The sequence below is a fragment of the Scyliorhinus canicula genome, chromosome 4 (assembly GCF_902713615.1).
Source record: "Scyliorhinus canicula chromosome 4, sScyCan1.1, whole genome shotgun sequence".
In the NCBI taxonomy this organism is placed as follows: Eukaryota; Metazoa; Chordata; class Chondrichthyes; order Carcharhiniformes; family Scyliorhinidae; genus Scyliorhinus; species Scyliorhinus canicula.
The window spans coordinates 214,390,967-214,408,026 of record NC_052149.1 but is presented as its reverse complement, the minus strand read 5'-3'; the positions used below and the strand labels follow the sequence as shown (position 1 = coordinate 214,408,026).

At 39.1% G+C, this 17,060-nt stretch overlaps 1 protein-coding gene across 2 annotated transcripts in view; it reads left to right on the top strand.

The window, feature by feature from the left end:
• The window catches only part of wwc1 (WW and C2 domain containing 1), a 204,741-nt gene extending 188,730 nt beyond the window's left edge, over positions 1-16,011 (top strand). For both annotated transcript variants that reach the window (XM_038796050.1, XM_038796049.1), the window contains exons 22-23: positions 5,428-5,555; positions 6,545-16,011. In XM_038796050.1, the coding sequence (XP_038651978.1) occupies positions 5,428-5,555; positions 6,545-6,611 (195 nt within the window). In that variant the 3' untranslated portion in view covers positions 6,612-16,011. The remainder of the gene's footprint in view (positions 1-5,427; positions 5,556-6,544) is intronic.
• Positions 16,012-17,060: the final 1,049 nt, after the last annotated feature.

The following is a 17,060-nucleotide window of genomic DNA, read 5'->3' as shown; positions in this document are numbered from 1 at the left end:
AAAGCATGCTGCTGTGCAGAGAGACCTGGGTGTGCGAGTGCATGAGTCACAGAAAGTTGGTTTACAGATGCAACAGGTGATTAAGAAGGCAAATGTAATTTTGTCCTTCATTGCTAGAGGGATGGAGTTTAAGACTAGGGAGGTTATGCTGCAATTGTATAAGGTGTTAGTGAGGCCACACCTGGAGTATTGTGTTCAGTTTTGGTCTCCTTACTTGAGAAAGGATGTACTGGCACTGGAGGGTGTGCAGAGGAGATTCACTAGGTTAATCCCAGAGCTGAAGGGGTTGGATTACGAGGAGAGGTTGAGTAGACTGGGACTGTACTCGTTGGAATTTAGAAGGATGAGGGGGGATCTTATAGAAACATATAAAATTATGAAGGGAATAGATAGGATAGATGCGGGCAGGTTGTTTCCACTGGCGGGTGAAAGCAGAACTAGGGGGCATAGCCTCAAAATAAGGGGAAGTAGATTTAGGACTGAGTGTAGGAGGAACTTCTTCACCCAAAGGGTTGTGAATCTATGGAATTCCTTGCCCAGTGAAGCAATTGAAGCTCCTTCATTAAATGTTTTTAAGGTAAAGATAGATAGTTTTTTGAAGAATAAAGGGATTAAGGGTTATGGTGTTCGGGCCGGAAAGTGGAGCTGAGTCCACAAAAGATCAGCCATGATCTCGTTAAATGGTGGAGCAGGCTCGAGGGGCCAGATGGCCTACTTCTGCTCCTAGTTCTTATGCTCTTATTATGTACCCCTATAACTATCTAAATGCTTTTTAAAAGACAAAGTTGTACCCAGGTGGTGTTGTTCCCAGATGTCTGCTGCCTTTGTCCTTCTAGATGGTAGCAGTCGTGGGTTTGGAAGGTGCTGCCAAAGGAACTTGGGGAGTTACTGCAGTGCATCTTGTAGATGGTACACACGGCTGCCACTGTGCGTTGGTGGTGGAGGGTTTGAATGTTAATGGAAGGGGGAGCAATCAAGCAGGGCTGCTTTCTCCTGGATGGTGTTGAGCTCCTTGAGTGTTGTTGGAGCTGTGCTCATCCAGGCAAATGGAGAGTTGGCAAAACCCATTACCTCCGAGCCAGATGCCACCAGATCCTGGTCATGCTCCACTCCAGGACCTGTTGGTCAAGGAAAGAATGTTCATGCAAATCAAAGGAGCTGTTGATTGATCTGAAAAGGTTTCCAGCATGTTCCAAGCGAGGGAAAGTGTGTCAGGCTAGTGGTTAGCACAAATGCTTCACGGCTCCAGGGTCCCAGGTTCGAATCCCGGCTTGGGTCGCTGTCTGTGTGGAGTCTGCACGTTCTCCCCGTGTGTGCGTGGGTTTCCTCCGGGTGCTCCAGTTTCCTCCCACGGTCCAAAGATGTGCAGTTTGGGTGGATTGGCCATGATAAATTGCCCTTAAGTGTTAGGTGGGGTTACTGGGTTATGGGGATAGGGTGGAGGTATGGGCTTGGGTAGAGTGCTCTTTCCAAGAGCCGGTGCAGACTCGATGGGCCAAATGGCCTCCTTCTGCACTGTAAATTCTATGAAACTATGAATAACAGACTGGAACAAGGAATGTTCCAGATATCTGCAAAAGACAGGCATAACTGGGCCCATACAGGTACTCATAGCCATGCATTTTATTTGCAGAAAGTGAGACATGTTAAAGGAGAAATTGTCGAGTGAGAGAACAAGTTCAGCTTGGTGGAGGAGAATGGTGGTGGATGGATTATTTGGTTCTCTGCTCAAGGAAGAAGTGGAGCGCTCTTGACCATCCTGGTGGGGGACTTGGGTGTAGGATTGGACGTCCGTCGTGAAAAGGAGGCAATTAGGGCCAGGAACTGGAAATTGTTGATATGACAAAGGGATATCGGAGAAATCGCAAATGTAGGTTGGAAGATAAAGGGAAAGAGAATGGTCAACCTCGGAAGAAATGAGCTCCATGGGGCAGGGACAGGCTGATATGATGGGACTACCAGGATAGCCCCCCTGCTTGTGGATTTTGGGAAGGGGATCAAAGCGGATTGTGCAAGATTGGGGGACTATGAGGTTGGAAGCTGTAGAAGGAAGATCTCCAGAGGAGGTGAGGTCAGTGACAGTCCTGCAAACAATGGCTTAATGTTTGGTGGTGAAGTCATGGCCCAGAGGATGGTAGAAGGAAGTGTCTTTTAAAATAATTTTTATGGTTTATTGTCAACACCACCTCTTTATGGGTGCAACCATTTTTTACAAAATATTTCCCACCTAATTGGCAGCAGCCAATCAAGATGACTCATGTTAAGTACCATTCATTTTTTTATGGACATCTATCAAAAATTTGATATGGTTGGGATCAAACCATTGGGCTGTTATTTATTTGCCTCTTTCTACACTATAAAAGCATGATATTCTTTGTCTTGGTCACAATAGATTTCTCTCAGGAACACACATCTCTTTCGGCAACGTAGTCCATTCATTAAATGAACTCGGTACTCTCGAGGTTTTTAGCTCCAGCTATTCCTCAGAGACCTTTGTGAATTTTATACTAATGTTGCTGTCCGCATTTCCCAGTGATTTTAGCATCACTGAAGTTTTTTTAAAAGTGTCCAGTAAGATTTTTGGACATCGCCTTTTATGTCACCAGATCCTTTTGAGGTTGTATTTCCTAAAATACAGTCAATGCTTAAGGACACTTGTTAGAAACTTGGGTTGCTTTACTTTCTTCTTGTGATTTTTGCAGTTCAGTGCGGGCCTCGTGAAGCACAAATATGGTACTATAGAAGCAAAATATTTGCAAAATGGGCTTGACGTCAGCATTTTAACAATGTCAGCTTATCAACTATTATTTGCTTAGCTTTAGTTCATAACAAATGAGAAACCATAATTAGTGGTGTTAGAAACAGTTTCAAGGCTACAGTTAGATTAGTTATTATTCATTATAATTCCGCAAATCTAAATTTGTAATGAAAAGGAGTTCCTCCTGATTTTCAGATTTTGTAACTTTTGCATCGCATGTCAGTTTACAGAAAAAAAAAGTGAAAAGTTTGGTAATCTTACTTCACGGCAGATGGAGAAATTTGAATTCAATAAAAAATCTGGAATTTAAAGTCTAATAATGACCACAAAATCATTGTTGATTGTCATTAAAAACCCACCTGTTCACTAGTGGAAATCACTAGTTGTCCTTACCTGGCCTGGCCTACATGTGACTCCAGATCCACAGCAATCGTCCTGGATGGGCAAAAAATGCTCATCCAGCCAGCAACACCTACATCCCATGAACACATTTTTAAAAGATCTTCCGGTCTCTGGGTTGTCGGAGACCGGATGTACAACTGAGATATGTATTGGGACCCTGTGGAACCTTGTCATGCAGATCTAAGTGGGAACTACTGGGAAGATTCAACTTCAGATGGGAAATTCTCCTGATCCCTGCATTTCTCTAACTAGGAGTTGGAGTCTTGGGACAGTTCTGTGGTACTTACGTGGGTAGGTACCCAGGAAATGTTACACAAATTAAAGCCTAGTCTAACACCTCCTAACTACATAATTGACACCTCCCCCCACCAAAGCACCCCTCCCGTAAATAAAATACATTAAAAAAATTTGCTAACCATTTCTAATTGCTTGCCACCTCTCCCACTAGCTGACCAACCTCTTGCCTCTCCCACTCAACATTTTCCTCTCCCACTCCACCCTGCTTGCCGCCTTCCCTGTTGGCCAACCCTCTCACTCACCGCCTCCCTCACTCGCCACTTCCGTTTCCCGAATCCTTGCTGTGAGTGGTGCTTGGGAGAGGGACATTGAGAGAGAGGAGGCAGAAGGAGGAGCTGCAAGCAGAAGGGCCAGGAAGAGAAGCGACGAGTGAAAGGGTCAGGGAGGGCAACAGCAAACAGGAGAGCCAACGAGCGAGAGAGTTGGAAATGCCCAAATTAAGTTCTACTGCATTCTGAAAGAATAGTTTCTACATGGCTTTGCAAATTTATTTTTATTTTTTAAATGTCACGCCAAAACTGTTGTTTACTAACCATAATATGGGTTTGATTAAATAGTTCCCAAATATACTGAAGTGATAGAAATAATTAACCTGTTTCACAGAAGTATTAATTAACAACATAATTTCATCAGAATCACCAGAACGCAGACAATACTTGTCAAATATCGCATTGACATTTTTTCTATATACTATAATTTTGTCATCTAGTATTTGAGTAAAGTGCCTCAGTCTCAGACTGATGTCTCAAATACATCTGTCTTTTATGAATATAAGAATGTGGCAGCACGGTGGCCCATAGGGTTAGCCCTGCAGCCTGACGGCACGAAGGTCCCATGTTCGATCCCGGCTCTGAGTCACTGTCCGTGTGGAGTTTGCACATTCTCCCCGTGTTTGCGTGGGTTTCGCCCCCACAATCCAAAGATGTGCAGGCTAGGTGGATTGGACATGCTAAATTGCCCCTTAATTGGAAAAAATGAATTGGGTACTCTAAATTTATAATAAAAAAATGAATGTAAGAATGTTAATTCTTATAATATATTACTTAGAGTTTTGGCCAAGTTAGTAAATACAACCCTTTTCCTCAATTTTCGATCTGCTGGTTCCAGTCTCTTCTGCATTGTCCCACCCTTTGTACCACCATTGACAGCCATATTTTCAGCCAGATAAGCCACACACTGCCTGTCCATCTACCTTCCGACCAGCTTCTCCTGCAAAATCCTCCTGAAAGCCCACCTCTTTGGCCAAGCTTTTGAACGCCGCTCCCAATCCCAGTGTTTAACCTCCATTAAATTCTTTAGGATGTATTCCATGTTAATGGTACTGTGTAAATGTGGTGATAGTAACAGCAAAACACCATTCCATTGCTCGAGTGTTTGCATAATCTATTAAGTAGGTGATCAACTACCCCCCTTGTGAATTTTTTTTGGCTGGAGAGCAGAACTGATTTAACTTGTTGAGTTAACTTTTATATGAACTGCTTGGACTGATTTCAACAACTCTATAATACCATCTGTGAATGAATATGTTTAATATTTTACCAATTGTTCTGTGAAACAACATGTGCATACACATTGAAGATCAATTCATTGAATGTTTGAGGTTGTCTTTGGAGTTACTTTTCGTTGGGTGTGAGAAAAAGTGAAGACAAAAGTATAATCTATATATCTCAAAAGTTCTGGTCGATGAAGTCCCTTAGGATTACTTCTCATACCAATTACTGGATGGACATTTTTAAACTTCAAGAACATTTTTATCTCACCCAACTGAAATAAAAGGGTTAATGAGAATTGCTGCTTACTAGGAATTGTGTAAAACTTAACTGTCATTTGTCATGCAAATGTTATTCAACTGGGTTCACTCATTTCTTTAAAAGCCCTATTGATGGGATCAACTGTAGCTTCCGTTAATTTAATGCAGCTCATTTTAAGCAAAATAAGTTTTAAAAAGTGCTATTTTCTCATTACCCCAGGCAGAGCAAACAAAAGAACAACAGAAACAGGAGAACAAAGTTCAAAGGCTTATGAAGAAAACATCTAAAGAGGTGCATAAGTTACGAGAACAGAGTCAGAAAGAGCCCCTAGAGATGCAATCATTCTGGTGAGTTTTATGTGAATGGTGGGAAATGTTTCACCTCTAGCATTGAACAGTTGTGTTTTGCTCCCTTTTTTTCCAAGTTAATTGCTTTATCCTGCTCCCTCATGTCTTTTCAATCCACCTCATATAACACTGTTTTGTACTAGTAATTAAGAGGTGCAGAAGTGGGGTTACTGGGTTATGGGGATAGGGTGGAGGTGTTAACCTTGGGTAGGGTGCTCTTGCCAGGAGCCGATGCAGACTCGATGGGCCGAATGGCCTCCTTCTGCACTGTAAATTCTATGCAAGTGTGGCAATAGCTAAATTCCTCCATTTTGTATTCTTACTTTACTCCATCCTCATAAGCAGTACCAGACTCTACTTTGGTGTATTTTTCACAGCTGTATAGCAAGGATTAGCAGCTCATTAATACAATATATATATATTTATGTTCGTTCAAGGATGTGGGCGTCGCTGGCTAAGCCAGCATTTATTGCCCTTCCCTAATTGAACAGAATGCTAGGCTAATGCTGTAAATCAACCACATTGCTGGAGTCACAGGCCAGACCAGGTAAGGGTGGCAGATTTCCAGGGAATTGGATAAGACAATAGTTTCATGGTCTTCATTAAACTTTTTTAATTCCAGATTTCTATTGAATTCAAATGTGCCGTGAGGGGACCCGGGTCCCCAGATTACTGGGGTCTCTGGATTACTTGTCCACTGACAATATCACTATGCCACCGCCCATACCCTGTTAGTCAGGGTACTAACCTGTCCCTCTTCACCCTTTGGTGACATCTGATGAAGCACCACCTGTTTTATTTTACCTTTCAAACTTTTATGTGCTTGAAAGGGAGCTTATTTGTTCAGCTAGTGCTGTTCATGTTCAGTTAATTGCATATTTGTAATTTTCATGAAGCAAGTATCAAAAATCCTCTTGAACACACATTAAGAATAATTCTTTGTGCTGGTAAGTTAGACTTTTGATTGTAATTTGTGCTTCTTCTTACAGGGAAAAGATGGCATTTTTCACACGAGGAAGGGGAGGTATCTTTCCATTACCTGCTGATGATGTATAATCAGCACACCGTCTTTGAATTCCAGGCAGTACTCCATCTTACTGCTGATTTTTTTATATGGTTTAACTGAAGTTGTTGTGTATTGTGATGGAACAGATATATTTTGTAAATTTTGGACAACTTCTTGAAGTCACTGCATTGTTTGAATGTATACAAATTACACTTCAATTATATGTTGAACTCTTGTAGAGAAAATGTAGTATAGATTGATGTTAAGCTAATTTGTACAGTTTATATTTCAGGCATTTTTGTAAAAAAAAAAGACATCAAGAACAAAATCAATTGAAAATACTTTCAAAGGAAATGTTGCTTTCAGCTTCTTGTACAGTAATTAGTTTTATAAATGTTAAGCTGCAATAGATGAGTTGAAGCACCAATTAGAAACTGTGATTAAATAACATTCAGTATTGTTTGTGATATCACTGTCTGGAGGTACCTAAACAGAAACTCTATATTCTTCTATTAAAATAGTCTGTTATCTAATGTTAAAAAGAAAATCCCCCTTCATTTTCCCCAGTATATATTTATAAAGCTTAGGAAATTTTAATTCTGGAAATAATGTTGTGTAGTTTTAAAACAATGTGTACTGTATTTGTGTGCAGGTTAAATGATCTTTATTTAAGAGAGAAAAATCTAGTTTTGACACTGAATGGTCAGATTTTAGGACCAGGTACATGATGGTTCAGAATACAGAATTACATTTACAAAGTACTATTTCTGTATCTAACTGTGGTCATTCTGCCTTCTTGCTGAAGCTGGGGAAAATTGGAAAGTCTTAACAAAAATTTGTTTTTATGTAAGAGCCAATGCCAGTTTGAACGGCATCAAGTACCTCTCCTTTGCTTAATTAATACTACTTGCCAACAGCCACAGGTAAGCAAGAGTCATGGGTGCAGAAAATTTCAACATCAATAAACATTTTGAATAATGGTACTAATATTTATATTTGCTGAAATTAAACAATGATGCAAATTAATGATTTTAAATTTATGAGCTAGTCAGGAGATGGATGCTCATTTTATAATTGATTTTTGCAGGAGTAGAAGACCAGCTCAAATAAGTATTTTCAGTATTTGGAACAAAGCATGTGTATTATGACAGAGTATAACATTTCCTTAGCTGAGAGACAATGGAAACTTGAGTCAGCAGATAAGCTATGTATAATGCATTTGTGTGTTCAGTTGAACAACTCTGGGAGCATGATAGAAACTATGCCATATAAACTTTTAAAAGTCCAAAGACTGATTCCAGATTAACATCAACTTTCACGGTGCCAATGGCATGATAATTGACTTTGGAGTTTCTGTGTTGCAGAGAGGAAATGAAATGAAAATCGCTTATTGTCACGAGTAGGCTTCAATGAAGTTACTGTGAAAAGCCCCTAGTCGCCACATTCCGGCGCATGTCCGGGGAGGCTGGTACGGGAATCGAACCGTGCTGCTGGCCTGCTTGGTCTGCTTTAAAAGCCAGCGATTTAGCCCAGTGAGCTAACCATTTGAGTTAGTGCCCCAGCCTGCTTTGTAACACGTGGTTGTGAACAGGATCAGGTTTCATTGTTATTCATCCTCTGACTAGGTTCAATAAGGTGCCCAGATAAAAGAGAATCTCTTTCTAGGAGACCAGTGGGCACCTGTCACATTCTATACTCCTTGGCATAGACTTGAGAAGGTTGGATTTTTCAAAAAAAAAATAGAATTATTGCCACCGCTTTGCACGAACAAGTAACTCGTGGCATTTTCGCCCTTTTTATTTCTTTTACTACCCATGATGTTCAACACTTTCTTTTCTTTTTCTCAAAATGATAAGTTTAGGAAAATGAGCACTATTAATCGTGAGACAATGTTTGCTGAATGTGAATACATCTTTGCAGGTATGCACATCCGGCAGGTAACCCAAGATGACAAACAGGGACTGTGGTGAGCTTTTTACTCTAGATAGATCCCCTGTCATCCCATTGAAGTTAGCTCTCTTCTAATGTGGAAGTTCTATTTTTTATTATTCCTTACTCTTTTCCATTATCAACCTAAACTTTAAGATACAATGATCATTCTTAGGTGTTCCAGTCACACTTAGTCCACTTGTCTCACCTTTTTCCCCAACACCAGATCCTGCTATAATGCCTTCCCAGTTGGACCAAGAACATACTAGTCAAAGAAATCCCTCCCTCTGCTTTTCCCTATTAAGTCCCCCTATATCACAACTCTATAGTCCTTGCTCATCTCTATGATTTCCCTGCAAATTTGATCCTCTAAGTCTCTTTCAGTATTTGATGAACAATAGAATACCCTCAATAGCAAAATTATACACTTATTGCTTCTCAATTCTAATCAAATAGATTCACTCTTTGTCCACCTCAACAACACCTCTTTCCAACATTACAATGACTTCCCGAAGAGCTACTGTCACCTACCTCCCTATTTTTACTTCCCTCTCTTTCCTGAAAACTTTGGGTTGCATTTTCATTCTCGGGGCCCCAGTTCTGCCATTTGGTTCAAATGTGATTGGAAACCACAAATGTCGGTAGTGGGACCCAGAGGGCAATATTGAATGAAGTGGCCAATTAAGTGCCTGTCTATTGGAACCCGCCCAATTAAGGACGGGCAGACTCCCGAGACTTCCAGCAATCAAGGGTTGGCAGCCTACCATTGAAGTGGGACCTGCTAAAGTATATAGGGAGGCATGAGGCTGCATCCATTTGCAGTTGCCAGGAACTAATCCGGTAAATAAGAAGGCCAGAAGGGTTAGGGCCCATTGAGATCAAGGAAATGTGTTCACAGTATGCGCACTGCCTCAGTTGCAGTTAATTTTCAAAATAGAGGCTTCCAAGTACATTGGAGTTTCCCATAACAACTTGGCCTGCTGCTGGAAGGCTGCTGCAGTTTCAAAGACGGACTCCTAATACAACATATATCCCATGTGCGGATCGAAAATCCAGTTGGCACTGGTAAGAATGCCTGTAGTTAAGCCCTTAAGAAGACTTAACTGGTTACCCACCCCATTCAGGGCAAAGGCAATTTACCAAAGGCAATTTAACTCCTCCATAACCCAGCGGAGGCAGGTGTGTATCATGGCTATAGCCTGACGGGATTTTCCTCCATGAATATTGAATGCACTGTCCTCGCCATTTTTAAGCCACATTTCCATTATTGAACCTACATCATATTCCACATGGCTCTTTGTATTTGTAGCTCACTGAACTTATTCATCCCACTTAGTCTGTTTTAAGTTATGTCAAACTGAATTCACTTCCATTTGACCTAGGACTGGATTTCATATGTGTAGTTAGAACTGAATATACTGGCCCACTTAATAACAATACTGAACAACTTGTTGCTTGACTCACTTCTGAAACGATGCACATTCGCCTATCTGTACCAAATATCCCCATACAATAACTTGCATTGTAATTAATTATTTATGGATTTCTTGTTAAGACTATTTAAGTTAGGTTTATAGTGGTACACTATAGCATAGATACTTTAGAGTTACTTCCTTATACCACATGATTGGACAGTAACTAGCCATTTGCTGAAAATAGGAAGCCAACAAATTTAGTCCTAATAAACCGCTTATAGCATTACTTCAAAAACACAAATCCCCAGAAAATCTTGTGTTTTATGTTTATAGCTGTGAGCCATGTATGGAAATCTGAACTATTTGATATTTTAAAAGTGTTTTTTGATGCTGATTGTTAACTGTTACTAAATTGGAATAAATGTAAGAAAATGGAAATACCAGTTTGTGCACAAATGACGATTAAGCTCTTTACGGTTGTTGGCAGCACATATGGGACAAACAGATTTTCTGATTCGCTCATTTTAATTGCAGCTACTATACCATTCCGATTGGAATGATGAATTCATTTATTGATTGTGACACATTGAATACAAATAGCCAAATCTAAATGATACAATTTTACTTTTGTAATAAAAAGGTTCAATGCAGCACTGCAATAAAAATAATTATAGTTAAGTCAGAAAGCCACCTTTGTGTGCGCTTTCACCTCAAGATTTGCTGAGGAGAGGTACTTGCTGATATTATATGGCAACTATCCCAGGTTAATTGCAGAAAGAGTGCTTTCCATATCACCAGTTGTGTTTCTGTGGTCTTAGATTTCTGTTTCAAGTCAGCTTTGTGAGCATTGATGTTTAATTTTGTTTCTCTTCAAGCAACGGTATGATGAAGTTATTAAGGAGAACACAACCTTTTTTTAAAAAAGTGTTAAATTTGCAACAGTTTACTCGTTAATCTGGTGTTTGGGACCACGTGTTTCCACAAAACAGCAACATAATGTACTTATACCAGAAAGGAAGCTCAATTTCTTTCCCTTTTCACAGTGTATATTGTGGACTATCTCAATTGGTATCCAGCCGTACATTAAGACCAAATTTCCAAAATTTCCAGTACTTTAAATGGAGCAAGGACTTTAATTAAGCCAAATGCAATATAATTTTAAAAGTAACTGATTTTTAGTTTTTTTTAAATGGTTCAATATCCTATATTACAGCAAATCACTATTAAACTTGGGAATCGTACAGACCTGAATAAATTCTGTGATTTTAAAAAGAAAACATTATTTTGCCTTCCCCCTCCCCTTTTTTAATTTAGTGCATCACCATTAGATAGTTTTTCTGCTCAGACAACCAGATTGAACTGACAGTTTAACTCCATTAATCTGTACAATGAGTGCCACTAATGTTTCACTGATCTGCTACATGGACACTCCAAGCTTATTCAGTGTTCCAAGATCTTTGTTAGGTGTTGAGAAGAGAGATTGAAGCATATCTCAATTCCACAGTGATGTTTTGCTTCCCAAATGTTTTGGAATATTAATGCAAACATTACGGTATTTTCAACAAAGTTGCAACATTTAAATTCTTTCAAGTTAACCAGGAGGAGAAGATTTTGTTTTTTATACGTTTGACACTATATATGTGCTTTTGAAATAGATGTGGGGATTGCGTTTTTATATTTGAAGCATTGGAGCAATTTAAGACCCAAAAAATAGCTGAATCACGGCACAGTTAAGCAAGGAAAAATGTGATTACAAAATTTAAGATCAGTGTGCATCATTTCAGTCAATGGAGCATATCTGATCTATAAACATAGCTAGTTAGAGAGGATAAAATCCCAATGTTGCAGAAGGGGAAGAGACATCAGCAATGAACATTATTTTACAGTTTATTTTCATTTCAGGTACAATTATTATGCTTCGTTGTAAATTGACAAATGAGCCAATATCCTGGGGAAAGGATTAGATTACAACTTTGGAACAGAGTTGCTGAGTTCCAGCAGAAAAGCAGAATGAATTGAACCTCCCATTGTAGGGAGAGACCTTGAAATAAATATTACCAATGTTCACTTCTGAGTAGGATCTGCTCTCATTCTTCCATACTGCTGAGCATAGAAAAACAACCCTGTAGACTGGATTCCGTGGGTCCCATAATTTTCCATGTTAATTGGTGTGGCAGAAACTGCTCTAATTTACTATTTGAATTTGCATGTTGCTATATAATCTTGGCTAATCTCATGCTCTCTAATTTTGACCATTGTGTGACAGAGGTGGATTTCTGCAAGGCAGAGCATAATTTGTGACACTGGAAAAGATGTGTGCTTGCAAGTCAAGTGAAAATTTACCACATTTTTAATAAAGGTTTACAGTTCTCCTATAATTAAAATGTTAAAGGCTGCTGTTTTATATTTTTGTCACTTATCTTTCTGATAATATGCACAATAATATTAGCAATATTTAGTCACATTCTTGATTTTTGTAGTGTTGATTTGGTGACTTATTTATTATCCAATATGTGAATTTGCTTGGAGTTTGATATTTCTTTTATCTATAGAGAGGGACAGATGGGGGCTGGAATTTGTCACACAATTTTTGTTTCATTTGTATTTGCTGGCAGCAGTGGTTCATACCACCTAAACAGGCATGGGATTTTGGCCTGTAACATCCTCCCCAAGATGAAAATTTTCAGTTTAAATCTCCAAAATCTACGTGGTTGAGGATAAAAAGGGAATATTGTATTCTGTAATAATTTCTATTATTTGACTACTTCAGAATTCAATGGAGAATGATAAATGCCAGAGATGGGTTGTTGAGTTTCTTTTCCTAGTCGTCAGTCTCAACATTGCTCAAGTGTTAGTCTGTGGAAAATCCCCTTCGACATTTTGTCGCCAGTAATGATTGAACAAAGCAATCGAAAAATGTGTGTGAAAGAATAGAGCATGTTTTGTCTTTACTTGGCACACAGTTGCCTCAGTAATCACAATGCATCTAAATTGTCACCTTCCTCAAATTTAACAAAAGTAACTGTCTCTTCAAAAGTAATCATGCCCTACACGAAGCATTTATTGAACAACTTTTGCTGCTTCTGGGACCTATACAGTAAAAAAGTGCAGTGGTATACATTCCATTTTCATGACATGAAACACTGTAAAACTTAGACAATTATCACCCCTCGGGCATCTGTCTGTATCACACTAAATTCTGACTGCAGTTAATCATATTCCTAAATACATGTGGACTGAGTGTGTTGGATTAGAGTGAAAAAATTTAAGTTAATGCTGATGTGGAGTCAACTTCTCAACATACTGTGAATAAACATCTTCCTGCGTGACCCACTATCACCGTCCTGAATTTTCCATGTGTGATTTCTGCCCATGTAGCATTTAGCAGCCTTTTATTTGTGCAGGTGAAACACCCTTCAAGTTATTCTGCATACTTTGGTCTTCTGAAATGGCTTTGTGAACATGTCCAATAATAATAATCGCTTATTGCCACAAGTCGGTTTCAATGAAGTTACTGTGAAAAGCCCCTAGTCGCCACATTCCGCCGCATGTTTGGGGAGGCCGGTACGGGAATTGAACCCGCGCTGCTGGCCTTGTTCTGCATTACATGTCAGCTGTTTAGCCCACTGTGCTAAACCAGCCCCTCTGATAATTTCTGTGAAACTGTGAGGAACAGAAATTTATAAAGCGTCTTGTATCTTTCAGAAATGTCCAGAGCCGCTTCACGTTGTTTTTGAAAAACAGTCCATGTCATTTTATACAAATATTATTGCCATTTTGTGTTTAGCAACATTCTACATGAAATTACATAGTACTGTAGCACAGAAACAGGCTAATGAGCCCAGCTCTACACACACCTCTTCATCTAACCCCATCAGCATAATATGCTATTCCTTGCTCTCATGTTTATCTAGCTTTACCTTCAATATATTTTTGGTGTTCACCTCAACCAGTTGTGGTTCTTCATCCTAACCACAAAGGCCTGGCAATAACCAGCATCCATAGTATTTTGCTTTTGGACCCATTGACCTATTTGGTGGTGTTGAGTGGAATGTTTGCCAGGACAATGGGGTACATCATGCTCTTCAAGTAGTGCTGTGCAAGCTTTAACATATATCTCAATTATTGGGAAAAGTAAACTGCTGAATCAGTGGTGGAAGTGATAGAACGGACAAAATTAAAAATATTTAATGCAATACACATTAGATTCTGGTAGTTGATTTGTAACTGCTGGTGAATTAAAATAATGAGGCTTTGTTCTGTATTCAGCATTTTACTGCACTTTAACTTGCATTTAATCCACATCTAATGTTTTACATTCTTGGTTTACAACTTCAGACGGGAAGAAGACATGCTTTTCATAAGCAGTTATTTAGTAAACTGTTTTCATGAAATATTGATACCTAAATTGTGGAAATCATTCACTTCCACAACCTAAATCCCCTCCCTCATGTTAGTTCCCATTTTCTTCTACATTTCTCAAATCTTGTCCTACATTAGAACAATAAAACCCCTGCCTCATGTTATTGAACTTGCAATGCTATGATATCAAGACGCAGTTAATTTCCCTTTAAATGAATCCAGGCTTCCTTATGACCAAAAAGAAATGCTGTGTGTTGATTTGATTCCTACCAATTTTCAGGACTTTGTATTTGAGCATGCATATAACATATGAGGAAAGCCACTCAATACCATAGGGCATAAACATACCACCAGCAGATGACTCTTTCTTCCAAATTATCTTTGGCGTGCTATTTTGTTTGGTACAAATGCAAAGAGGCAATATTATTGAAAATATACTTGTACATATCGACAGCACAATCTTTCCTTTGCACAGGCCAGTGAATCTTCCTTTTAAATCAGCTTGCTTACAATTTTTTCCAATGATAGTACTGTCTGTAGAACTATATTTTATTGAATAATCAAGTTCAAGAAGTATGTGAGCTGGAGGTGTTGCTATTCTCTTAAGAGTTTTGCACCTTCGCTTAAGAAACCTTCCTCAAAAGTGATTTGGAATCCCACCAATGATGAAATGTGTTGCAAGGGTGGTATCATGACAGGTCCAGGCTTGGAGGACCGAAGGGCCTGTTCCTGTGATGTTTTCTTCTTTGTTCTTAACTGTACCTTTTTATTCCCAGCATTATTGATTGAATTTTATTGTGAATAATAGAACACTTTCCAAAGTTATGATGTTAATTCAGAACTAAAGAACTGTTGCCTGAGCTACTGGATCATGGATCACTGCATTTCCTTACTCAGTCGTACCAGCAGACATTTACTGAAAATGAGTGTAAATTCAGTTAACATTGTGGCAAGGCAAGAGCTTGTATTGCTGCCGTAAAACTGAGTAGTTACATCTGTCATCACCAAATGAAGCTCCTTATCATTTAAACTTGCTCTTCCTGTGGTGAAGATCATTACATTAAAATCTTGGACTGAACAACTTTTGGCAGCTGTTTCACATCAACAGGAAGAACTTCCCTGCATATTTTTCTGCCTTGCATCTGTTTCTGTCCTTACCTTTCAGTAAACTTGTTTCAGCTTAAAGCTTTTGGGTCAGGATTTTCAGTTTTCATATTGCACAAAGTCAAATATTCATTAATTGCTTGGGTTGTACAAAGACCAGAATGTCTGAACCAATTTTTCCTCTTTACAGTCCTTCAAAGAATGTGTTGACCATATTTTGACACTTCCCTATTTGTTTTAACACCAGCTCATAGTTTGTTTCATAGAATGCAGAGTTGTTTATTATTTTTTAAAAATCTACTTAGCATAGATTAAGATGAGAATCCTAATTTTCTGATGTGTAATTTCAAAAGAATCCTTATATATAGCTTTGATCTTAAATCATGATTTATCAGATGAAAATTGTAAGGTTCATCTATCATCTCATTTATGAGTTTACTAAATGGCCTGACAGTTGTGAACATGCCACACTACCAGCAATAAATGACCAGCGTTTTAATCATGAGCAAAACCGTAGGTCTTCTAATAAGTGTCGCTTACTTTCCTATTACATGATGCATTTGAATGATGTCTGATGTCTTGAACCTTGTCTTTATCAGTTCCTTGATTTTGAATAAATACATATTTTAGAGAAAAAAAATCAAATGAGTGATCTAATTTTTGTTAAGCAAAGCTATTAGGTAGGGAGTTCCAGAATTTTGACCCCAGTAATAATGAAAGAACAATGATCTATTTCCAAGTCAGGATTGTGTGTGACTCATTTGGAACTTGAAAATGGAGTTGTTGCCATACGCCTATGCTCTTTGTCTTGGGTGGTAGGAGTTCCAGGTTCTGGAAATGCTGTTGAAGAAGCCTTGGTGAATTGCTGCAGTGCATCTAATAGATGGTACACAGTGCAGACCACTGCACTGGTGGTGGAGAGACTGAATGTTTAAAGGTGGTGGATATGGTGCCAATCAAGCAAGCTGTTTTGGCCTTGATGTGTCAAGCTGCTTGAATTGTGACTTGTAGTTGGAGAAAGACTTAGAAGCTGTGTGGGGTGTGACTACACAGCAATCAAGAACGTGCCGTGGTGGAAACAAACAGGCAATATTCCCTTTAAGATATGTGACCACGCATCAATCTTAAACAGACTGCAATGCAACAAACAGCTGCACACAGCAAACAGAATTTGGACGGATCATTGGTCAGGAGATAGGTTACTCCACAGTCGGTGACCTGTTCATAAAGTCATAATGTTCAGTCAAGTTTCTGGTCAGTGGTACCTCCTTGGATGTTGATGGCGGAATTGGTGGTGGTAATGTTAATGAATGTCAAAGGGAGATAATTAAAGACTCGGAGATGGTCGTTGCCTGGCACTTGGGTTGTACAAATGTTACTTGCTACTTATGAGCCCAAGCCTGTCTATTGTCCAGGTCTTGCTACATGCAGGCATGGACTGTTTCATTGTATGAGGGATTGCAAATAGAACTGAATCATCATTGAACATCGCATTATGACCTTAAGTTGGAGGGGAAGTCATCAATAAAACAACTGAAGACGATGAGTTTAGAACATTGCCTGGTGAACCTCCTATAGTAATGTCCTGGGGTTCAGAAAATTCCCCTCTAATAACATCAACCTTTGTGCTAGGGATGCGTCATGTTGTAGAATTTTCCCCCTGATTCACATTGACTTCAATTTTACCAG